At 43.5% G+C, this 25777-nt stretch overlaps 1 protein-coding gene across 3 annotated transcripts; it reads right to left on the bottom strand.

The window, feature by feature from the left end:
- Positions 1–195: 195 nt before the first annotated feature.
- Positions 196–24505, bottom strand: SLC22A3 (solute carrier family 22 member 3). Of its 3 annotated transcripts, none has more exons than XM_053973371.1 (11): positions 24045–24505; positions 14541–14644; positions 13992–14146; positions 11402–11567; positions 10280–10397; positions 5521–5618; positions 5170–5384; positions 2642–2750; positions 2285–2397; positions 1048–1147; positions 196–947 (listed from the first exon to the last, which is right to left on the bottom strand). In XM_053973371.1, exons 1-11 carry the CDS (start codon positions 24456–24458, stop codon positions 821–823), a joined length of 1719 nt encoding a protein of 572 aa, XP_053829346.1. In that variant the 5' UTR covers positions 24459–24505; the 3' UTR covers positions 196–820. The 3 variants fall into 3 exon arrangements, 2 of the variants coding, with proteins under 2 accessions (XP_053829346.1, XP_053829347.1); XM_053973372.1 differs by having other exon boundaries at positions 196–428; XR_008436235.1 differs by lacking the exons at positions 196–947; positions 2642–2750 and having other exon boundaries at positions 1058–1147.
- Between the last annotated feature and the right edge of the window lie 1272 nt (positions 24506–25777).

Raw genomic sequence — 25777 nt, 5'->3', positions numbered from 1 at the left:
GGTCATCTAAACAAGAACTACCATTTAAATCATTCCCACACAAATGTAAACCCTAACAAAATAATAAACAAAAGTCTCAAATAGATACAGAAATAAATACAAGGTCACTAAGCTGGACATTCCATATTTTTAAAGCTGTTCTGTTCTGTTAAGAATCACAGTCCCTTCTTGCAAACAGTGTACTCAGAAAAAAAAAGTATTTATTCAATATTCATAGAAAAATACACTACTTGTGTTAAATGTCCTTGTGCTTAGAAGGAAAACATGAAGTTTAATCCATATTCTGCAGCAAATTTTGAAGTTGTAACAGGTGGAGACCAAATTCCCAGTATGGGAACAAAGTTCTTAGCTCAGTGTTGTCCTTCAAAAGTCAAATATAAGAATTTGTGTCCCGGTGTTTCCGTTTCTTGCCACATTTTCCAAAATGACTGTTGAAACAGAAGGGGAGAGGAATATAAGTGTGAAAAAACAGGAAAATATGTTGTTCAAGTTGTAGTCCAAGCTGCTGTAATGAAACATTCTTTATTTTTTTTTTTTTTTTTTGAAAATTTTCTGCTTCTTTAGTTTGTACATTGAATCAGGTAAAAGTTGTTAATGCAATATTCAAAGCCTCTCCTTGAAAATAATTTATGGCACTAGGACTTCAAATTATTTAGCCAAGGAGTAAATATTCCCTGCATATCTGCAAGGCAGTCTGGCTGGCTGTGTGCCAGGAGTGGGAAAGCTGTGCCTACAACTCTTCAGCTTAAATCCATCTCATATGTGATTTTTACATGACTTCACAAATTGTGGGATTGCATCCATGATAAGGGGCCCTTCTTCACAGGATGCTTTGACTGAGGTAATGGCTGGTTTTCTCAAGCAGAGAGTTGCAGGATATGCAGCACCTCTCTTGTGCAATGTTGCTGCTTTCTGCTTCCAGAGATGCATAGGACAGTTTTGTGTCTCTATGAGAAAAATACAGATTTTATCACCATACATTTTTCAGTAGTCTTCCTTAGTGATATTGCAAAGTTCAGGTTTCACCCAAGTGTAAGTATCTCATACCTTAGAAGCTGCTCCACATCCTCCACTGTCTCTGGTAATGAGATTCCCTTTGTCTCTGGTAAAAGCAATACTAGGACGCCACAGACAGCTGCAAGAATACCTACAATGGACATTGAAGAAACACAAAAGCAATAAGAACATTGTTACTTGTATTTTCAGCATTTATCCACTGAGAAAAGTTTGTTCAAATTGAGTTTGAAGTGATTTCTGATTAACCTATTCTAATCAAATACCTCTATGTTACATTAATTTAGCCTATTACAAAATCACTTGAGGGCTAGGAGCTCATTTACAGCCTGATCTCCCCAAAGGGAGATCTTAGAAGTCAAAAACCTGAGATAAGTACATATGGGCAAATGTATAAAAAAAGCACGGGAAACAGGGTGTTATTTCTCATGTAGAACAAATCTGCCCTTTCTCAAAGGGCTCTGTCATGTAGATGCATCTGTGTTTCCTGAAACCACTGAGATTTTCCCAAATACTCTCTTCTTTTATCCATGGTCAAAGTAAATTATGTGGCTCAGAATAAAAACTCCTCCTTGGGGAACAGCATTCAAAATCTGAATTAGGAATGGATATTTTGGAATAATTTCCTGCATAGATATAATTTACATAATGTATTAAGTCAAAAATAGAAGGGCTGGAGCAAAAAATCAAATGTTCCCTGACTGTTCCACAGTTCACTCTGATTTTGTAGCTGTTTACTTAAGACAGAGGGAATTCATATATCCCTCAGAAGCAGCAGAATTTAATAATTAGATAATGTGAACACTGTACTTCTATCTATGTTTTTCTTGAAATAATGCTAGTCTTTTAAAACATCTTTTGTGTTTCTAATTTTGTTTTCAGCTAAAGTTTGTCACTGCAAATTTCCCTTCTTATTCTATTCTTTTCATTCTGATTTTTTCCAATCACATCTACCTCCTAGAAGTCTGGTTTAGCCACAGACTCCCATGCAATTACAGAGCCTAGCTGAAAGGTTTCTCAGCCTTAAAGCACTTCATCCAGTTTAATTTCTGCTCTTTCAGCAGTTACCTAAGCAGACCTGAGCTCCTCCACACTTGTACAGAGAAATCATGTTTCACCCATTTGCTACTCAGCCTCTTGCTCTAGGCATAAGGGTGGAGAAACGCTGCTCTGCAGGGACATAAGGCCACATACTACTTTTACCCCAAAAGAAAAGCTCTGTTAGGAGAAGGATATTTAAAACAAAAGTATATTGTAAATTAAATCTTACTGAAAATAACTAGAGGTAGCTCCAACCAAATGGCTGCTAGTCGGAAAAGCAGGAATGGGGCTATGATCCCACCAAGATCACACAGACTTGAACACAGGGAAACACCAAAGTTTCTGCAAAAGACAAAAAGTACCAGATATTAGAGAGGTGCTACCAAACAGCATAACCAGCAGTTTAAGGAGTAGAATGTAGACTTAGCTCCAAAATTATCTCTTCAGTTTATACCATCCACATTAAGCAGTGGCTATTCAGAGTGGGAAACTCTGGAGAAAACCAAGTTTAACCAAAGGACAGTGAAACAGGTAATGGAGAAAAGCACAGGGAAAAGCTAAAAGATTCCTGGATCTTTTTACGTACCTCAGTGTTGTAGGGTATAATTCGCTGTTCACTAGATAGACAACTTCAAAAGCTACTGTGATGCTCAGTCTTCCCAGCATGGCAGCTGTTGTTTTGAGCCATGGGATATCTGTTCATACAAAAAGAAACACTTCTGCATGAAGTGTGCTCTGCCACACCTGCAGAGCATTTCTGAGAGCCCCAGACCCTTTCAGCAGAAATTATACCACAGGAACACTGCAAATCAGACTGAAAGACCACGGCTGTAGGTATCAATCTATACTGGCATTTATTGCTTTCAAACATCACGTGAGACTGCTTTGGAGAGTTAGAAATCACTAGAGTTGATTGATTCAAGATGCTAGTGGGACATAACAGCATGGGTGGGAGAATAACCATCATAAGCTTCCATGACGGCATCCGAATTGCGTTCCAGAAAGGAGTAATTTTCTATACAGAGATGTTATGTTGTAAGAAACACTGTTGAGTCACCCCCCAAAGCCTTCTGGCCACAAGGAAAGTACCTCTAAAGCTGCATAGACTCATAGAATCATTTAGGTTGGAAAAGACTTTTAGGACCATTGAGTCCAACCATTAACTCAACCCTGCTATTCCACCACTAAACCATGCCCCTTAAGTGCCACATCTACACATCTCTTAGAAATGTCCAGGGAGGCTGCAGTAAAATAATATTCCCTAGAGCAGTCCACCTACCCTTTGTGATTTTTCTAGCCACTCCACATTAGACAAACTCCTAATTATGCTAGTCCTGGTCATCCTCCCCTTCCCTCCCATCATACCTGGCACGCCTGGCATAGGCTGTACCTGGCACTGCCCCGCTGGCTCTGCCCAGCTCTCCTAGCTCCACTCAAGCTCTGGTGAGCAGCCACTGCCCTGAGTACATCAACAGGAAGCCCTTGTACATCAGCAGGGATGCAGTGGTCATCCACACACAGCAGAGCAGAGCTGCCCCTCTCATTTTGAGCAACCCCTCTCTGGAGATCTGGGGCTCTCTGGAAGTGCATGACAAGGAATGTGACAAGCACTTCTGTCATGCTCTTGGGAGAGGACAGTCTCCTGCATGGTCTAACCATGACTAGGCAGACAGGGAGGCAAGTGAAACAACAAGCCTGAACTTGGCACAAAGGGGAGCTCTGCTACTGGAGAGGGCTCTGGCAGTGATTGTGTTTTTTCAAACCTTCAGTGGAAGAACAAGAAAACATTTCAGTTTTCTCTGAACCAAAAATGAGACACTTGGGTTTATTTTCCTTCCAAAACAACCAAACAAATCACCATCAAACTTCATCCCATGTTGCAAGACACTACTTATGCCCTGAAGAGATCTGTTTTCAAAAACATATAAGAGAAACAAAGGCTGGAAAGAACAAAACAATTCCACATCATCTCCATGGCATCCCTTCAGTCCATCAGACTCCCAAGGTGATGGTGACGTCCATGTGGATCCTCCCTCTGCCAGGGGACTGGAATTGTGTGAGCAACACAGAGTGATGGGGCTCACAGCTGAGAGCTGCAGTTTTTTCCATCTGTGTAAATAGACTTCTTTAAAGCAGGACTTAGACCTCAAGTGTCCAACTGAAAGTATCTTAATCCCAAGGCTGTCCTCTCCTACTGAGAGAAGGCTGTTGGCAGCCCCATGATATACCTTGAGAAACTAAAAACTCTTAGGATGTCCAGGACTGTCCCTCACTTTGATAGGAACAGTTCTGGGGAGGAATAAGCCTTTCTGATGTCCATTGAGCTGCTGGTCCCCAGCTACAGTAAGACAAAGCATAATCCTATAGTTATGTACATTTCAAAGCACCTCAAATGCCTCCCTAGGGATAAAAAACAAACAAACAAACCAAAACCAACAAACAAACAAAAACCAAACAAAAATCCAATAACAACAACAAAAAAAACCCTCCAAAAACTGTGGTAGGGAAAACAATTTAAAGCAAGGAGAGAAGTGCTGGGAATCCTTTGTGCAATACCAGACCTTTTCTCTGTCCTTGAAACCAGATAAGAATGGCTTAATCAAAAGCCATATCTTTCTCCCAGCCTCTTAGCATTGTCCAAACCCATGGGAGAGTGAGGGCAAGGCAACAAGCTCTGTGATGCCTACCACAGCCCTTACATTGTGTTGTGGTTTCCATTGTTTTATTTGTAAAGGCAAAGACTTACCAAGATGACTCACCAAAATCACTGATTTCTTACATCACTAAGTGTGTTCCATGTCAGGGAATGTATTTTCCCATTATGTTTGTATATTCTTCCCTTGCATTTGCCTTTACAGAGAGTGCAGGGCCTTTATATACATTTTCTCTAAGACTACTCCCAGCTGTTGTTCACAACCCATCAAAGATATGGCTATTCCATGTGCCAGGGCCATCTACATGCAAATAAAGTGTGCTGTTCCGTGACTGGGTGCTGCCTATATCACCAGATGGTTTTACTTTTACCTGCAGCTCTATGTGGCTCACTGTCCTTGCTCAGGAGGTGCCAGAGGGAAGCCATTGACCTGAAGAGCCTGACCCAGGGAAGGGAATTACCTTCTGGCAGGAAGGCAGTGATGAGACATGAGATGCTCGCCACAATGTTGCCCACGGCGAAGGGCAGGCGCCGGCCAATGCGATCAATTGTCACTATAATTAGGAAAGCAGAGGGCAGCTCCACAGCTCCTGAGATGAAAAAGTCTAGGTAGAGGTTTCCTCCAATAATTCCCAGGCGCATGACAAGCCCTTGGTAGATAAGGGCACTTGTGAACCTAAACAGCAGAGGGAAAAGAGTGTTGAGAGGCAAACAAATGATTGCAGGCAGCTGGAGAAACCCTAAAAGTCACAAGGAAATCTTTCCTCAAAACCCACCGCCCAGGTAACAAGCTGGATGATATGGGCACTCACCAGGCATACATCAGGATGAGTGTGTTCCTTCTCATCTGGGGAGTCCTCACCAGGTCCAGAAAGGAGGGGTTGGTGACCTCCTCATTGCTAACAGTGATCTGAGGAGACAAGTGAGCAGTAGTCAGCTATCAGGAGTCAGGCAGGCACTGGGACAGAGTTTCTGTGTAAATACAGTGATCAGCAATATTCCAGTCCAGCGAGCAAAGGTGCTGACAAGCCATTTTACTGCTCATAGCATTCCAGAGCAGTGCACAGGTGTTGGAATAGCTAATAACTGGATATGGTTGTGGACTTTCCTTAATGAGATGATTGTGCAAAAATCAATTTGAAAATCCCCTATCGTAACTTGAGAACAGAAAAATTATTTCCTCCTTGTTGACCTGGATTTTCTTGGAAGGTAACAAGCAGTCATTGTCACATCAGGGCCTTTGGGCACAGAATTGCCTTCTGCCAGGGGTGGCAGGGAGGAGGAGACAGGGCAAAGCAATGGGCTGAGGGAAGCAGGGAGAGAGGGGCTGAGCAGCAGGCAATGGGCTTGGGAACATCACTGGCAGCACAGCTGGGCAGCAGGAAGAAAAGGGGAGTGAGAGAAAGAGCAGATCTGTAAAAGTGCTTGAATGCTATGAAATATTCAACCAGTGAAATTCAGAGGGTCCTAAAATACACACGCACTGTGCTGAACGTGGCTTTTACCCTGAAAAAAATAACCTGCTAAGTATGAATTAATGGTCCTCATACTGCCTACAAAGTATAATAAATCTGTTCTCAGCTGCCTCCAATACAATCACAATGAGACACTCCATGCAATTACTGGTTAGAAGGTTTAACACTAACAAAAGAGCAGGATTTCACACAGTCCTGTGTTTACCCGTTGAAGTTCACTGCTGTAGATATTACAGAGGCAGAATACAAGCAGGGCCAAAAAGGGACTAGTTACATTGATCTAGACTGTTTGTAACTCTGGCCAGCAGTTTTTAACCAAGCCAGGTGAAAACCCTTCATTCATATGGTCATTTGGCGAGTGAGGAAGACACAAGGAAGATAAGGCAGAGGCAGTTTTAGGCAGGGATCAAACATGATACTGCCCAAGAACTGGCAGCCACAGCTGGGATTGCTATCAGTTCTCAAAGCAGCTGTGGGGAACATGGGGTTAAACCTGCTGTGCCATTTTTAGAAGGATTTTAGGCAGCCTTGCTGCTTTAACTCTCCGCTATTGACCCCTCCTGAGAGGAGGCCTAAGAGGGCAAAGAGAAGAGCAAACCCCTCTTTATTACCACAGCACTTGCTGCTCACAGAGGTGCAGGAGCCCAGGCCAGAGGGGAGACAGGAGTGAAAAGACAGAGAAGCTCGAGGTAACATGCAGATCCATGATGAGAACTCAGGTAAAGCCAAAGGCATTGCCCAAGGGTCTCATCAGCTCAGCCAGGGCTGAGCCCAAAGCTTTCACCCTTTATTTGTTTTATTATATCATAAGGTAGCACACCTGCTTTTGAGTGAGATTTGGCTGGATGTATTTACATATGACTTTTTCATAACTGACTGACACAAAGCTTTGTAAGTAAGACAGAGAATCTCCACACTTATTTGAACTTCCTTTCTACTCCCTCTCACTTTTCTTCTGTAACCAGAGCCAAAAGTTTTCTTCAAAGCACTGCCACTTGTGCTGCATGCCAGAGTCCTTAGTGAGGCAGGCTGAGGTTGCTGGGTTTCTGCACTGCTCTTGGACTCTCTCATAATATGGTTATAAAGCTGCCATGTCTGTTGTTTATAAGAACAGGCTGCCAGCCATCAGTTGTGACTTTGTGCAAATATGGTTTTAGATTTCTAGAGGACTAAAGATAAATTCAGTACAACTGCCACTTGTATTTTTATGTCTTAATAAAGTCAAAATAACCCAAGCATGACTGAGCACTTTTTTATAGATGAAGAAAAGAAGCACTATGGAGAGTCAACACTTTGCAAGGGTAAAAATCCTCTTTTTGTTCTTTGAAGTCAAGGAGAGCTTTGCTATTCACACCAGTGCAGTCAGGAATTCAGTGACAGGGCCCATGTTTCCAAAGATACACTATTTGAAAACCCTGGATGAATCTTTTATAACTTCCCTCACATTTTCATGTTCCAGCAAAATTACATATTGATCTGCCCACAATTATTTTTATGTACGTAGTTCTACACATGCTTAATTCTTCATGGGCCATGCAGGTTTGTACATACATGGTTGTATATAACATTTACATATGTAAGTTAATGTATGCGAGAAATATATATGTCTAGATATGTTCTATAGGGTAGGAAAAAATCTGTAGATAAAGGGACAGGTTTTGATCCACAATTCTCTTATGAAGCAGTTCTACTTAGAGGGTTGCAGTTCATTCTGGTTTTGGACAGAGATCAAGAATTAGAAAATTAGTTTGAAAAAAACTCTCCATGATAGGATAAATATGAGCAACTGTAAAAAAAAAAAAGAGTTTATAATTTAGAATTAATTTAATAAGTTCTGGTTGGGGTTGACCTACACCAGTGTCATAACTCACAAAGCAAAAGCAGCAAATGTTTATCCTTTTTCATATAAAAGTCATCTGTGGTTTCTGCATGCCAACAAAAACCCAAAGCTGCAACATCCAGAGCTGTGTAAGGGACTTGGCTGATGAAATTGATACAGACATAGTGGAAAATCTGAGCCCAAGTGCATTGAGGGATAATGCCTCTCACTTCTTCCTGAGCCTCCACGCCTGCAGCCCTTAGCCTGAAATTCTGGAGCTGCTTCATGAAAGAGAAGTCTGATATCAGTTAATGTGAGAAATACCCTTGATCCATTACCCATGCACTTTCTGGAGATGCTCGCTTTCCTCTGGGCACAGCAAAAGGATGACAGAGATTTTATATTAAAAAGGTCCTAGGAACAGATCCAGTACAAATCTGGATGTGTGGAGGTTAATCTGTTGTGGATGTGTGGAGGTTAATCTGTTGCAGCTGTGAGTGGCTTAAGGTCATGAGCATGCATACTTTTGAAAAAAAAATAAATACAACTTTAAACAAAAAGCAAGGGAAGACACATCTTTCTGACATGATGCTTTGAAAATGCTGATGTTTAGAGAGGAAGTGGGTGTAGGAATGCAGGGCTGAACATGGAGGGGAAGCTGCAGAAGCTGCAGAAGCACAAACTTCCTACTACTTTCTGACCTGGATGTGGGAATCACACTGGTGTATATGCCCCAGCAAAAGACTATAGATTCATAGAATCACAGAATGGTTTGGGTTGGAAGGGACACTAAAGTTCATCTAGTTCCAGCTCCCTTGCCATGAGCAGGGACACTGTCTATTAGGCCAGATTGCTCAAAGCCTTGCCCAGCCTGGCCTTGAACACCATTCAGGATGGGGCATTTACAGCTTCTCTGGGAAATCTGTTCCAGTGCCTCATCACTCTCACAGTGCAGATTTTCTTCTTAATATCTAATCTAAAGCTGCCCTCTTTCAGTTTGAAGCCATTCCCCCTTGTTCTGTTCCTTCGTGTCCTTGACAAAAGTCCATTTCCAGCTCTTTTGTAACTCTCCCTTAGGTACTGGAAGGCAGCTCTAAGACCTCCCTCAAAACTTCACTTCTCTGAGCTGAACAACCCCAGCTCTCTCAGCCTTCCCTCTGGAGAGGTGAAGAGGTGCTCCAGCCCTCTGATCATTTCACAGCCCTCCTCTGGACTCACTCCAACAGCTCTAGGTCCTTTCATAATCTCATGTGGTTTAACAAGAGGTTTAACAAGGTGCTGCACCTGGGTCCAGGCAACCCCTGGTATCAGCACAGGCTGGGAATGAACAGACTGAGAGCAGCCATGCCCAGAAGGACTTGAGAGTTCTGGTGGATGAGAGGTTGGACATGACCCAGCAATGTACACTTGGATCCCAAAGAGACAATTGTATCCTGGGCTGCATCCAAAGCAGTGTGGCCAGCAGGGCAAGGGAGGGAATTCTGCACCTCTGCTTTGCCCTTGTGAGACCACACCTGGAGTGCTGCACCCAGTACAAGAATCATAGAATGTTTTGGGTTGAAAGGGACTTTAGTGATCACTCCAGTTAACCACATCTGTTCTTAGTGAACCGTAAGTCCAATGCTGCAGTAGTCATGGTCTGAGAGCCAGACACTTGCTACCAAAAGAACAAGCCAAATGTTGCAATGTCACAACAGCATTATTTGCATTAAATGCATCAGTCCTTTCAAGTTCTCTCACAACTGCTGGCCAAAGGACTGTAACACTTATCATCCTACTTTCTGAATAGTGATCTCAGACAGAGCTTCCTCATTTGTGAAGTTTGCATTGTGTTTTCTCCCTGTTGGGATGGAAGCAAATTTATACTGAAAATCTATTTCTCTTAGATGTAAAAGGAACTTCTAGAAAAGGAGCCAGGAAAGTGGATAATGCTATCTCCACTCTCTCTGTCAGATAAAATGGCAACTGCTATGAAATACCATTGCTTCTCATGTTGTTTTATGATATTTTCCACAAGTTTTTAAAGTAGGAGTGTTACAAAAGAAAGACCTGATTCCTTGTTTTGCAAACCCTTTTTTTTCAGCCTGTATATTTCCAGACAGTTCACTTTTCCCATCTTGCAATTAACAAAGTAGCTGTGTGGCTGACAGCAAACTGTTCGGGTGTGACTCTTCAAGTGTTGTCTATCCCTTAGAGAGAATGCATTTTAACACCACTGAAACTTCCAAAGCTTAAGAAAGCTTAGAAAAAACCTCTAGCTCAAACATATGACTGTACCTCTGAGTAATGGGGTGAGAGAAATTTCCCATTGTGTTTTGCAATGTTGCGCATGATTTTCAATGCCTTCTCTCCCTTTTTGCGTGTCAGGAGCCAACGTGGAGATTCAGGAACCACCCTGTAAGAACACAAAAGTTTTGAATAAGGCTTTTACCTTGTAACATCATAAGTAAACAAAAGTCTTTTATCTTTTACCCTGTGTTAACACAAAACACAGATTTTTCAGTCTTTGGTACACAAAAACTCTTTTGAGGACTGCTTTTCCAGTCAGCCTTCTGTAAAATATTTGATCCTAGTGGGCAAGAAAGAAGAAAAAAGACTACATCAATACTCTGCAAAGCTGAAAAATCAGAAATCTTAATATTGTATCTGCACAATGGTTGTCAAAAGTATAACCAACAAGCAAAGAATGTTCCTGTAGAACAGCAACAATGAAAGCCAACACTAGACTCACAGAGTAACATATAGAGGCAGATCAGGAAGCTTCTGGCTGTATCGCTATAAGATACACAAACACACAAAGGTATGCTTCTTTTATAAACTGAACACCAAGCAATATGATGGGTGCTTCAGTTTCTGCTAGCCTAGGGTTAAGATGATTCGCTCTTTTAAAGTTCACAGCAGGCAGTGTTTAAGGAAGCAGTGTTCAGGAGGAGTCTCTGTGGGTTAGTCTCTTGGGATCCATCCCACTGGATGGCTGCACTGAGACAGGTGTTTACCACAGCTTAGAGCTCTGCTTTCTCATCAGCTGTACTGCCCAGCTCAGGGGCCTGAGGGCAAGGTCAAACTTTAACTAAGTTTTAACTAAGATAATGTGAGGCAGAAGTGGGGTCTCATGGCTGATGGGAAAAAACAACTTTGGTCAAGTTAACCTTATAAACAGAGCAGAGTTCTGTGAAAGGCCAGTTGTGGCTGACCAGAGAGGCAAACTGGTCAGAAAAACTAGAGTAATGTATGTCTCTGATTCACTACAAAGTAATTACAAATTACACAGTCAACAATATGCAAATATCTTCTTCCTAACCTACATCTTCCACTTGTGGGACTTGGAGCCACAGCAAGACTCTCAAGGTGCTCAAATAGCAATAGCAATAATGACAAGAGCAATGACTGCAACATTACCAATAGTAGAGCAGGAAGAGGAAGTTGGGCAGTGAAATGGCCAGCTGGATCCCCTGCCAGGTGGGAATCAAGTATGCAATTCCAGGGAGAATTATAATTCCCAGGGTAAAGAATATCTGAATCACAATTCCAACCATCCGCTGATCGGAACCAACGATCTCCGTCACTAAGCAGAGACAAAGCCACAATAAATAACACAGAAACAAACCCAATTTGAAAATAAATTATTAGAGGTGAAATACAAGGAAGGCTATGCTGTATGAGGCCACAGGTCTGTCTAGCACAGCATCTTGTCTTCAGCAGTGTAGGCATGTCACTGAGGCTGTCCAGGGCAAACACAAGTGACATCTCCTCATCAACTCACCCACCCTTCTTCAGCCAGAGGGGCTTCTGACTCACGTTTGCTACTGAATCACATAGGGCCACAACAGGGGTTTGAGACTGCATCATGATCATGCTTGGTGGGAAATCCTTAGCACTCTCCCTGGTGCACTTCTGGCACATGCCCCAGACAAGGGGATCCTTCAGGCAGAGGCTGCTCACAGCAGGTAATATGGACAAGACATCTATGAGGAAGAGAATTTAACCATAACATGCTGTTTGTTCTGAGGGTAAGGTATGATCCAGTCTGCTTTGTTTATTTATTAAGAAAGTTTTAGCTTTTGTTGTTTGGTGTTTTTAAAAATAATTTGGTGGATTTTTAATTTTGTGAATGTGTCTAATAGCTCTGAAATCTATGCTCATTTTTCAGGCAATATCCCATGGCCATGACATCCACAATTGAATTGCATGAAGTGTCTCCTGTTTGTTCCAAAACTATCTCCACTACAACACCTTCAGAGTAAAAGCAGAGGATTTTACTTTGGTTTGCAACACACAGAAAACATTTTATTTTAAATTTATTTATTTATTTTGCTAAAGGAGGCACAAATTTACAAGTAACAATGGCTTGTTTTGTCTGGCAATCCAGAGAGATATGACAGCATGACCATTTTTATTGGCTATCCATCATGTCTGCATAGCTAGGGGCAACTCTGTTGCCTAAAGATATCTGATTAGCACTGCCTCCAAAAGAGCTGGATTGTAAGTAAAAGCAAAGGGAAGTTATTGGGGCAGCCTGAAGCACAGATCAAGAGCTTTGGGAATGTATTAATAGTGACCACCATCCTGGTACAAACCTACCTATGATCTGTATATGTATGTTTCTTAAAAGATACTAGGATGGCAAATACTCTGAGAGATCCCAGGAGATAAGAGGCGATCCCTGAAGGGATTTGGAAGGAATCACTCTATCCAAGAGTTAGGCACCTTGCTTAGGTCTGCAGTAATACAGTGTACCTGAGATTCTCAGGATCTCTGAATCTTTCCCTAAAGTCAGGCAGCCTGATCTGAGCATTGAAAAATATTCCCTTCTGTTAAAGCTTGGTCATTTTAAGGAAGCCCTGGGTCTGTCATAAAACATATTGTTGGTTAGAGCACTTGCCAAAGTTTCAAGATCTCAGTTTAAAATTAAGCCATGTGCATGGAAGTAAGAGGAAAAGCAGCTTCTGGTCCTTCCCCTGGATCTTGGACAGGAGCTGCTCAGCAGTGTAACTTAGCCCAGAAAAACAAGGTTATTTTGGGCTTTAGGTACTAAAAGGGCTAGACTGGTATGTTTGCATGTACATCACCACAGTGCTCACAGGTCTCATTGTAAGTGTTCATGTCTGGTTGCAATTCCATTCCCATTCATCTAAATTCCACCAGGAATTTCAAACACTTGTCACAGGCCTCATAGACAAGAGCAATGATACAAGCTTTTGCCCTATATAATGATGTTATCACTATGTTTTGTTTTATAACAGTAGATCACCACATGACTGGTTTTATTTTTAAGTAAATCTGACATCACATCTCTTGCAGGATGCCTTGCTCAATGTTTGGCTTTTTCATTCTTTATGACTGCCTTACTGAACCTGGCAGTCATTCAAGACACCACAACAATATCCTTTCCTCGTCAAAAGGAAGCTTGCTGTGCAAGGAGCTTCATTCCTATAGATTGATAAATTATAATCTACCAAAGATTCTGTATCCCCGCTGCTTTGATGCTATTTATAACAACGCTTCCCTGTCTTTTCCCATTTCAGGAAAATAATAATCCTAATATGAACTCTGGTGTCCAGCCTGACACTAAGCAAAGCCTCCTAGCTAAAGAATGAAAGCAGCCAGCCAAGCTGTCCTCCCAGTGAGGAGAAACAGCTAACTCCTCTGAGCATCTGTGTAAGACATTCAGATTGCCAAAATAAACCATGTCCCTGTTTGTGTATCCGGTTTATTTGGGGCTTGCTCTGTAGATTTTTTATCATCCTGGTGATCTTCTATGTAATAACAAAACCTTTATATATGAATAATCCATTCGCTCACCTCTTAATCATTGGAGGACAAATGCATTAACCAGGATGGATTTGGGTTACTCTTTGTCTGCTGACTCCAGGGCCAGTGCTTTGTTCCCAAGAAAAAATATTATGACAAGCAGATGCAGCTAGAGTCTTTGTCTTTCAAAAATCCCTCACTTCCCCTAACCAAGAAAAAAGAAGGTAACAGCTCTCACCAATCACGTAGCATGTCATCCAACTTCCCTTGCCAAACATGCCTTGGAGAAACCGGAAGATCAAAAATACAGTAAAATTTGGTGAAAATGCCACTATGATACCACATATTCCAACCCCCAGGCAGGAGAGCAGGTAGGTGAGGATTCTGCCGTATCTGTTGAAAAAGGAAAAGAAAGTGGAAATAATCAATGGTGCCTATTAAATATCCTTCAGAAAACATCAGTCAGAAAGCTCCTCTGAATGCTTCCTTTTTGTTTCTGTGTCCTTTTGCCCTTTCTGTGTCCAGATGTGCACAGAAAAGTTTGGAAACCACAAGAAAAGCTCATTTCATGGCATTTTAAGCTCCAAACAGGACCAGTAAGTACAATTGCATATAGTTTCCAGCCCAAATCAAAGCAAAGATTACATTGGCTGGGTTTTGTTAACTCCGTTTGGGGATGTTTATCCCAAGAGAATTAAACCTGCAAAATGCTGACACATGCCTATTGCAGGTGATACTGAGAGTGGTTTCTCCTCCCAATAAATCAAAGTATGAGCTCATACTGTACCTGTCAGCAGCATAGCCCAAAATGAATGCGCCAGCCAGGAACCCCAGATTGAGGATAGCCTGTGAGAGATCCAGCATCCAGGCATTGCCACACACAAGATCATACTGTGGGAACAAGGGAGAGGCATAAACACCCAGGTGTCACCCTCAGGGTAAAACATTACAGAACTGCATAGATCCACACGGGAAGAGGGAAAGGAAGGGGAAGGGGAAGCTCACATTTGCTCGCTCAATAACCAATTGCACCAGTTATTTGCTTGCTCAATAACCAGAGCACCAGTGGGCCCACAGCAAGCACTCTTAAAGTGCTCATGAACAGGGAGAGCTCCTTGCCAAGAGGATGCTGCCTTTCATACATCAATTGTCCAGATTTGGAAAGTAAATCACTCTTCTGCAAACATCACCGTTAAATATGGTGCCAAGGCAAAGTCCTGACTTTGTTTGCTGCAGAATAAGGGTCCACAGCTATTGCCAGTGAAAACAGCATCTTATAGAAATCTATTAGTTTAGTTATTCTTCTTAGTGCCTTCTAGATAAAAGCAAAAACATGTAGTCTCCGAGGAAACTGAAAACAGATCTCAGGTCAATTGCAGACACACTGAATATGTATTTTCTTGGTGTAGCTTTCCCAGACTTTTCTATTCCTTATACTGCAGTATCTGTAACTCCCTAGCACTACTAGCAGGGATGGGGGTGGGGATGAGTGGAGGCAAAGAGAAGGGGAAAGTGGTTGAGAGGAAGGAAGGGACTAGGAACTAAAATTAGAATTAAACTAAAACTGAAGTAATTCTATAGGCAGCATGGCATTGGAAATTACTTTAGTTGTTCATGAAGAATAAAGAAATTTAACCACTGCAGACCATATGGGATTTGGGAGGTTTCAATCCATACCTGGGGTAATCTTTGCAACAATGAGACCTCAGGACCAAAGGAAGCCACAGACAGCAGCAGGTGCCAGCATTTACCTAGAGAGACCCTTTTGCTTTCAGATGTGAGCTATAAGAAATTTTTAAATTGTCAATAAGGTGCTGGTCACTGAAGCACACACAATGTGCCACATTTGTGCTCACCAGCACATGACAACACCAATGCTCAAGCGCTCTGCTTGAGCAGAGTGGGCACAGGGTGGGCTAGAGAGACAGCAGCCTCTTCAGCTATTCACAGTTCTCCAGATCCTAAAATTTTGTGTCATGTGCCCAAGATCCATCCCAGCTCATTTGCCTGCTGTAATGCCCAGAGAATTATCTGGGCCTGAGATCTCAGAGGTGCCTACACAGGACATGCAAGGGGCACCTCACAGGTCTCCAACCTGACAGATATCCCACCTCCACTGACTTTAAACAAAGTAATGGTTTTGATGTCAACCCCGCTACTCCAGGGAGCCTGACTGGCCACCTGTCAGCCAAGTTAAGCTATGAGCACTTGGCTTCCACTTATGTAAATCTTGAGCAAGGGCTGCAGAAACCTCTGAGAGGAATAAAACCTGCTCTCAGCTGTCATACTCAAGGACAATAGAAATGCTTTCCTAAATTAGACTGAACATGGAGCAGCATTTTCAGATTTCAAATGCTGCTTAACCTCTTGCTTTTTGAAGCTATGACAATGCTAGCAAATGGTATCAAAAGATGTATCTTTGGAAAACAGTGGGGATTTATGAGAATGACCTTTAAAAGAAGATTTTTAAAAATCACAATGCAATTGCCTGTGCTGATGCCAGAGGCTGGGACTCTCCTTGACCCCTTTTCAAAACTAGTATTTTTTTAAATGATTTTACCTCTCTTTACTGTAAACAAGCAAGGAATAAATTATCATGAAAGAAGGCAGGAGAACAATTGCATGCCAGAAAGGAAGGGGAAGGCAACAGAGAGGATTCTTTCATCTGTACACCAATTTCCTATGATTTATGCAGCAGCTGAAACCATCTCTACACTAACAGTATAGTCAAATATTGTATATATTCTGGGAAATAGTACCATACAGGAAACTTCTAAGGAGCTGGGGGATCTTTCTGAAGATTGGTGACAATACACTAACTGTTCTCTGAAGGTAGCCCTGAACTTTGTCATTTTTTAAGTATTTAAATAAATTCTGATATAGATAAGCACTTCTGTTTGCTTGACATAGCACCTAGCAATGAAGTCATCATGCTGCTAATGTCTTGTTTTTCATTTGCAAACATAACCTTTAGAGGGGAATGTAACCTTTAAAAGAGAATTGAACACCCTGCAGAAACCTTTTCTTTATCCAAGCCACCTGTCAGACCCACTTCACTGCTCCAGCTGTGACCTGGTTTGGTTGTATATGAAAGTTATCCCTATATGCATCCTTTGGACAAAAATCATCTGCAACAGTTTACCCACACTTTCAGACTGCCTCCAGTTAGTCCTTAGTCCGCCTGTATGACATCCCTCCCAAACACCTCCCACGTTCCTTGCTAGCAGCCTCCACAAAAGGTAGTGGTGTGGTGCCTCCTCTCTGTTTCTGAACATTCATGCACCTGTCCATGCATGGGCTGACATTTACACTTCTAAAAATGCTAAAGCATTTATTGCAGTGCCAGAGGGTGGGGAGAGAAAGATATGAAAATGTAAAGTAAATCAAAGCCTTAGGGTTTTCTTCCCCTGATCTTAACCCTATTTGTTGTTCCGTACAGCACTGGCTACACCCCAACAGACCCTGTTAGAAACCAGCGAGCTGGCTCCTCAAGGCAATCACAAAGCAAGTGACCTAGCTCAGCTGGCCAGCTCCAGCTCAGGGCACGTCCTCTTCCTGGCTTTGCTGTGCTCTCAGCCAAGCCCTCACTGCACTAGTGCAGGCACCCAGCACAGCCCTGCAACTCACCACTGCATTCAGTCCTGGCCCCACCTACAAGATTTCTATCTACTCTAGGACACAAACCCCTGTGCACCTGAACAGAGACCCTTTCCATTTAGACAGCTGACTAAAAAACTGCCCAAATTGGGAAACAATCCACTTCCCCACTGTTTCTCTCTTAGCCTTGACGATGAGCTGCCATTGTAAGCAGAAATGAGGTGCTGCCAAGACAGACAGGCAGCAGGAACCAGCTCCTTCCAGACATTCCTCTGCAGTGTCCTTAACAGATGGGGAAAACAGTTCTGTTCTCCCTGCCAGCCTTGCAGTCCATGCAGCCAGCCACTGCTGGTTGGAAATACACGCCTGTCATGAATGTCTGCACATGTGCTGAGGCTTAGACACCAACGAGATGCTCAGATTTACAGGAGCAGTGGTGTGACTGGAAGGAACAGCGCTGGGTGCTTCATTGATCTATAAAGGAGCAGCAAACCACCTAAGTGAGATCTCTCTGGGAGAAGGAAGAGGCTTTTCACTGGCTCCCTGTAGCTCATTAGTGGTGTAATCACTGTAAGGATGAGCTTGTACATGACTAATGACTGGGAAATACGGGACTGTGGCAACTTCTCATTTCTTCATGGCTTGGGAACAAGGCAAACATTCCATTTCAGTTTGACCTACTGACTAACCACAAACTTGTCATTCCTGGTACTTGAGAGACCTTTATTCACTTCAGCACACATATCCCTGTAAAAATACATTGTTTTAAATCACAACATACCATTAAAAGCTTCTCAAAATGTCGCAGCCTTGGGGAGGGGTTTTGAAGAGCTTTACTGCCTGTTACAATTAAATTACAAGGCAATGGATTAAACTCTATGGTCAATAAAGAATTTTACCGTGATTCTCCAGCTCAATTGCAGCAGCATGTCCAGAGCCCAGACACACATTTTAAATGGCATTCATACAAGTGAACATAAAGAGTTTGGTTTACCCTTGCACTGCCAGTGATAAATGGTTCGGTGAGATATTCATAGTTTAAGGAAACCCGGGAGATGCTGACTGTTGCTACATGTTCCTTAGTTGTTGCTGGGAAGTTCTTCTCTTCTCTTGTCCACTGGCCTTTCAAACTGCTATCTTTCCCACATCCTTACTGCAACAAACCCCTCTGCAAATGCATGTGGTGGAAAGGGAGAAATTATCTTTTTTTTCGCTTTCTGTTAAAGCTTCTGGCAGACTTTAGTATTAAAAGTATTAGTATTGACTTTATGATTGCAGAAGGCTGATTGTTTTATTATATTATCTTATATTATATTATTCTATACTTATTAAGAAACTCGGTAACTCTTACAGTTAGTTTGATATAGCTTTGACTTAATCAGTTAATTAATTTAAACACTATCTAGTGTTTAATTAAGAAATTACTCCTTGGTAAACAAATTTTTATAACACATTCCACATGTGCACAACAAGTAGTAGCAAGTGAAATAAGAATTGTTTTGATCATTCTTTTCTCTGCTTCTCTCACAGCTTCTCTCAGGAGAAATCCTGAGAAAGCTGTCTCTCTCTGTTCAGAGGACATGTGAATACCACAGTCAGCCACTACCCTGCTGCCAGGGCACTGGGGTTCAGGGCCTGAGGGACAGGTTAGTTTTGAAAGCTTTGTAAGTTCCCCTCCTGTGCACGACCAAAAGCCCATTAACTTTGTGTCCCTGCCACTGGCATCACCTGTTGAGTGTCCTAGCACAAAAGGCCTGTTCTGTACTTCCCCTTTTTCTCTGTCTCTTCAGGGACAAAGCAAGAGGGAGGTAGAGAAACTCTTCATCTCCTAATGGGGAAAAAGCAGCAGCTGTCCTCAAAATAATAAAAAAATTGAACCCTCAACTAATACCAGTGAGTTTGATGGCAGTGGAAGAAATACACCCCACTGGCATAACACCTGCAAGCACCTGCTCCAGCCCCTCTCATACAGAGAAATCTTAGTCAGAATTTCATAAGAAATTCAGCAGTTGCTGCTTCCTCTGCTCCTTCTGTGCCCTTTTCCCTTTCCCCTCCCCTAATTAATATTAATTCCCCTCCCTCCCCTAATTAATATTAATCCCACCATGACAGTGAAAATAAGACAGAATATACTGCCATGCCAATAACAACAGTCACACTAGATCAACAATTTGAGAGTAAATTGAGTTGTTTATTCCCTTGGAGGAGGATAGCATAAGGCCCAGCTGTGCTTTTTCCACCCTGAATTTGACTGACGTGTTATCTCCTTCTCTGAGGGACTAAAAACCATGAGACAAACATCATTTTTTTCCTTCCAGGTTTTTCTGTAAATGTTGACTGCTATTATCTGGGATGGCTGGTGAGCAGAGAAGTAAGAAGATTGATTCCCAGCACAGGAGCAATAGGCTATGTTCAGATAATCATTTGTCCACCTCAGACCTCACACTTCGGCAACAAAGTATTGTTAGGTCTCAAAATGGCATCATCTACAGTGTGAAGATTTGCTGCAACCAGGACATATTGAAATCTGCCCCTTCTGCTCAACTCCTGCCAACAAAGGCTGAAATCAATGCTGCCTAAAATATGTCCATCCATGCTGTAGCTGCTGATGACCACACAGACCTCCCTCTTCCTTTTCTCCACCACCTCAGGCCATTTCACTGCAGTCACATGCCCATGCCTTGAGGAGTCACCAATGACAAAAATGTCTGAAGAAAATGGTTCTCCCTTTGCACACTATTTCCAGCCACCCTGTCACAAATTGCTAGATTTGTCTCTCAGGGATAATATTGCATAGTGCCGAAGCCCAGCAGTCTTAAAGATCAGTGACCCCATCTTCAGCACACTTAGGTTTATTGACTTCTGTATGTCCTGGATACATGGGCCCTTCACAAGGCTCACCCAGCAGGACTTGGCAGGCCAAACATTTTCTATTTCAAGTGCTACAGAGATCAGGGCATGACCTGGGCTCCCCTCCAGACCCCTTGGCCAGAGCACGAGGCTGTGACCCCCCAGTCCACTGCAACCTCCCAGCACATCAGTGGTTTCTCCATCTCCATCTGCTGCACAGAAACACAATGCTTCCCTTCGCTCTGAGGAACTGCTGCTCTTACCAACCCCCCCTCCTGAGCAGTGCCAGCCACAGGCTGGGACCAGCATCATTTTAGATGGCAACAGCTGGCATGAGTCAGGAATTGATTTACCTTGATAATTTACCCTGTCAGCTTCACTCTCCAAGAAAAATTTGAATAGCCACTGCATTCCCATGCTGCTGCTGACACAGATTCACAGGGAGATATGCAAGACACACTGAATTAAACCAGAGCTGATTGCACTGGGCCAAGGTCCTCTGCATAGCTCCACCACCTCGTCACAGATGTGTCTCAAAATGATATCTTGAAACCTTTATGTGAACCCAGGTCTTGTTTGCTCAACTCTAACACAGTGCAGTTTATGTGTGCAGCACCAGTGACAACTTTCTCAAATCGGGCTTGTCCTCACAGAAAAGCCTGACCTAGAGCAATGGAGCACAGAGACCCTTGGCCATGTCACTGCAGAAGTAGGGACCTATTCTCAGAGTCCATTGGACACCAGAAGATCTTAAGGGGGAATCTTTAGTAGTACTGCATTGACCATCATGAGAACAAGGTAACTGGCTTTTCCATGTGTTGCTCCTGTGATGATTTCTTAACACAATTTGCTCTTCTCCTCAAATGCTGAAGGAGGGAAGTCCTGTATGTTCTCCCAGAGTCTCACTGTACCCCAGCACTGAGACTTGGGAGTCCTGCAGCAGCAGGTGATGCAGCAGGCACCCCAGGTAGTACTTACAAAGTGTGTGCTTTGTATCAATCCACAGCTCCCTTTTTTCATTTGCTTCCTTCTGGTGATGCTACTGTGAACACTTTGCATAAGACAACTATCTAAGATGAGAGAATGGCCAGTGAGCAGCATGAGCAGTGAAGTCAGGTACCACAGTGCTATTTGTTTCACAAGTCCTCACAAATCAGTCACGTGATTTAGCTTCTGAAGGGTGCTAAATAAGGTGAACTTATTGCAATAGCCTGTGTTTTAGCCGCCAGACCTCCTGTGTGATATGACATCTATCCAAAGAGAAGGCTTTATATGCCTGCTTTTTCCCCCTGAATCCCCTGTCACACTGCAAATCCACACTGCACCTGTGCTTGCCATAGGCCTGGAAGAACTCCTTCAGTACACTGACTTCCCCCCCACTTCTCCCTGAACACACATCCTGAGACTGTTTTGTAACTCATCCTTTTAATTTTGTCTTCCTGCTCACTTCCACTGCTGATTCAACAAGACATGGCAGAAATCTTTAGCTGAAAGAAACATTTCTGCACCCATGGACAAAATGAAGCATTTACAAGTAGGTGGGTAAGAAAAGAAGTCTTTGGTGAGCTAATTAAACAGAACCTAAATTAAGTCACACTTTGTTAGAAACTCAGCTGGGCAAAAGGAGACTAAATTAAATCTGGGAAATAAATTGTCTTTGCTGGATATATAACTCATTAACAAGATATCAAGCCCCTTTTAGTAGCTGATCTCAGAGCAATTGAGTCAGGACATGCATATCACAAGCCTCCTTTTTAGAAGAAATTGAGCCTCATGGGATATGATTTATCCAGAAAATGTTGCAAAACTGGGAAAAGGTTCCAAGTGGCACAGGTCACAGCCCAGCAGACTCCATCTGAGATGGACTGAGCCAGAAAGAATGTCTCTAGGAGTCACAGTGACACCAATGGTGGGACCTGCTGCCCCAGCACAGGGGAGAGACAGTCCCAAACTTGCAGACTGTTACTCCAGGGTTTTCCCAATATGCACTTTTGGGAGCACGGGTGGGAGTGCTTGCCCAATCATCCCTTCATCCCTCCTGGCCCTGAAAGGTCTCCTCAGCAGAGAAGAGCAAGAAAGTGAAGATGGATGAGGTATTTGCCCGAGAACATTGAACCTTTCACTCCCATTTATTGCTGCAAGACAAACAGTGGCTTCCTTTTCCCATAGCTGTGCCCATTGCTGCTGGAAAATCACAGTGGCTCTGTTAGATACACAAAGTGCTGCCATAAACAGACTCTGAGCATGGACACAGCCCACATGCCTTCGCCTATAGCAAGGCTGAAGGGGAAAAAAAAGGGACAACAACAGAAAAGGAATCTCTATATTTTTATTTTTAAGGCCTAACTCCTTGCAGTCCCCCAGCAGAGGTACCTCAGAGGCAGCAGTATAAACTTCCCACCATGTCCATGTCCTATGGATTGTTCCAGAGCCAGGCTGCAGCTCCAAGGCATCATTTGTCCTCCCTCCCTGCCCACCCAGCCCTGCCTTCCACTGCCAACGTGGGCAGAGACACATCATTATTAGGGACCAAAGTTTGACACCAACTCGCTGCATGTCATTTGCAGCTCTCTGAGCAGCCTTGATTTCACAGATCATACACAAAAGCCAGATCTGAACCTTTGCTCGAGGGCCACTGGGTTGCTCTGGTTTCTTTTCTCCTGATATAGACCCTGGCTAAAGCTGCTCAGGTTGCACGTGGCACTCAGGGAACAAAGCTGCTGCTCGGGACAGCCCGAGGCCTGACAGTGGATACAGCAGTCTTAGCTGGATGGGAGAAGGATGATGAATTGGAAGGACAGGATAAGTGTCTCCTGTCAGTGTTCGCTCAGGGCTTTGCCTGCTGTGCCCTGCTCCCTGTTTTGGAGCACACGGCTCCAGTGCAAGCGCCAAAATAAAAAGCACAGCAGGAGGCTCATGAGACAGAGAGGAAGCAGAGCCCTCAACAGTGTTGACACATTTTGCAGTGCACCTTGATTATTTCTGAGCCAATCCCTCTAAGCACACTTTGGATTTTTCATCACTGCATGAGTGACAATTGCTATCAGAATGACTCTAAAATACACACTCCTAGTGTGCAGATGGTATTTTGGAGCCAGACCACAGCAAACCCATGGTACAGATTACACAAAGGGTCTCCTAGGAAAGCATCTTCACTGGCCTTTTGCAGCCTCATAAAAAAATCACTGCATTTGCCAGTGCTTACCACTAGCGATAATAACCTGCTGTTCTCTGACACGGATATTCAGGAAAAGCTGAATATTAGCTTTGCACAAAAACGTGTGTTTGTCTTTTTGGTTTTTTTTCTTTAGTAAGCGCAATCACTTCTGCTGACTCCTGACAGATCTCAGATAGGCAGTCTGCCACCTGTTGTTTTTTTATTACCTGCAAACTTACATGTTCAATACTGGAAATACAGAGAAGAGATAATCTACATTGATCCTGGTCATAGAGTACACTTGGAGTTCACACTACCAGAGCTGTTTGCCTGAAATTGAGCACCCGAAGCCTCAGCTGCAAGGACTTAACTCTTTGTTTTAATCTGACATTCCTCTACAGACAGAGCAATATCTCGGCAGGGTATTCGACTTTGCGTGGGCACTTGGCTTTGAACAGCCACCTTTCATATCAGCTCACCTTTCCCTAAAAGCTTGGTGCCAGCACTAGATCATAGTCATTGTCTGGATTTGTTTGTGACTCAGAATTAAATAAATCTGGAAAGGAAAACCAGACAGCAAAGTAACATGCATTGGCAAAGTAATGCCTTGCATTGGCAACCCATTTTACTGCTGCAATTCCACAGCAGGATAGGCACCACTGATTAGAGAGTGGGTGTTTTCCTTACCTTGCTGACAATGGATGAGCGGGGCTCTTCGTAGACCCAGTCATCGTGGCAAGGGGCGAGTGGCAGGTTGCCTGTGCTGTGATTGCCATGGCGGGCGAGCGGGCTGGTGCAGCTGACAGAAGTGTCCCAAGCGACATCCAGCCTCTCGCACTCCCCAGTGACGGACTCGTTCCCCAGGTGCAGGGGAAGTACCGTGAAGTTTCGTTCCTCTTCCAGTGTCCAGCCACATCGTTCGCTCAATTCAGCTGCCCCAGGGATCCTGCACCAGAAGCTGTCTGGTGCTGACCCAAGGAAAACTACACTGGCAAACAGGGAAGAAAAAGTTATACCTGTCTGGCTAAGGAGGAAAAATACCCTCTTTTGAAATCTTCCAAATTCCCCAGCCTCCTTCAAAACCTCATCAAAAGATGGCATTATGTGAGGTGGTCTGTCCACTTGCAGCAGCCCGAGAGATGGCAGAGTTTTCGTTCACACTTCGCACCGGCTGCCGGCACTTCCTACAAGCGTGACGGTCTCGCCTCCCCTCGCTCCACTCTTCTCATGCGCGCGTACAGACTCACAGACAGACAGACAGACAGACAGACACGCGGGCGTGCGATGCCGCCGGGGGCATGAGCGGAGGCGGAGCAGGGCAGGGCTGCGGGCGGACATGCAGGCGCACAGCCGGGCACACACCGCGGGGCTGCGGGCACCGCCAGTGGCACCGGGCTCACACACAGCCGGGGAGGAGTGCGGGCTGAAGCCAACTCACAGACTGTAGGAGAGGAGGGGCATGCGTTTCCTATTCATCCCGAATGTTAAACAGATTATGTAATAAACAGGGTTAACTCCTTCGGGACGGGCGAGCCGCAAAGGGCAGCTCCCGACGCGGCTGCGATAAATTAGTATGTAAAGCGGAGTTAAAAGGGAAAGAGCCCAGGAGCTGTTGCAAAAAGCATCAGTGAGTGATGCAGGTTCTCTGCAGGATGGCAGGGGCAGAAAGAAAGTTGTTTCAAAAGACCTATAGTCTTTCCTTCCAGAAATAGAAATTAGTACTCTGGCAAAGTTTAATTACTTCTTTAAGGCACTACTTCGGCATTTGTACACACCTAATTCACATGGGCCTTTTCCTTCTGTAGCATAAATAAAGTGAGGGTCACAAAGTGCAACAGACCAAAAACCAAGGGTTTTTTTTCTTAAAGTTTGATCTACCTCTTCAAGCAGACTTTTATATGACCTTGTTATATTTAATTCCACAAAATCTCTCAAAAAATTAAAAGATAAATGGCAGTGTTTCTTTCTCAAAAATGAATGGAAAACAAGTTATGTCACTTTTCTACTCAGCTGTTTGTGGAAAGGGGAGAAGGGAAAAGGGAGCCAGGACCAGGGTGCATTTTGTGTGCATGTGAGCATATCTTGTGCAGAACGCCATCAATCAAATCAGAGATTCAATAGTGGGGTTTTCTGAACCTCAGGATCCATGGTGACTCTTGGGAGAGTCCAAGTATTCTCTTGGGTATTATCATCTCCATGGTATTCTCCTGGGAGAAGGAGCAGAGAGACAGCATCTATCAAAGATGTCTCCTGCAATCCCTTGTCTTCGGTTACCTACAGGCTTGACTATGGGTGTCTACGGTTTTGAAATGAAGTACAATTTTAAAAACAGGTGCAAATCAAGGAAGGCTTTGATTACTATACAGTCTAGCTGACGTGAAAAGTGATGCTGTGGTGTGAGCTCCGCAAAGATGCAGATT

The sequence above is a fragment of the Vidua macroura genome, chromosome 3 (assembly GCF_024509145.1).
Source record: "Vidua macroura isolate BioBank_ID:100142 chromosome 3, ASM2450914v1, whole genome shotgun sequence".
Lineage (NCBI taxonomy): Eukaryota > Metazoa > Chordata > Aves > Passeriformes > Viduidae > Vidua > Vidua macroura.
The sequence above is the reverse complement of the archived record's forward strand: the minus strand, read 5'-3'. Positions and strand labels throughout refer to the sequence as shown.

Coding starts and splice junctions, on each gene's coding strand:
- SLC22A3 (XM_053973371.1), bottom strand. CDS start 24,458: ATGCCATCTTTTGATGAGGTTTTGAAGGAGGCTGGGGAATTTGGAAGA. Junction 2,751..5,169: donor CACTGCCTTCCTGCCAGAAG/GTAATTCCCTTC, acceptor TTGTATGAACAG/ATATCCCATGGCTCAAAACA. Junction 948..1,047: donor GATGTGGAGCAGCTTCTAAG/GTATGAGATACT, acceptor TTTTTCTCATAG/AGACACAAAACTGTCCTATG.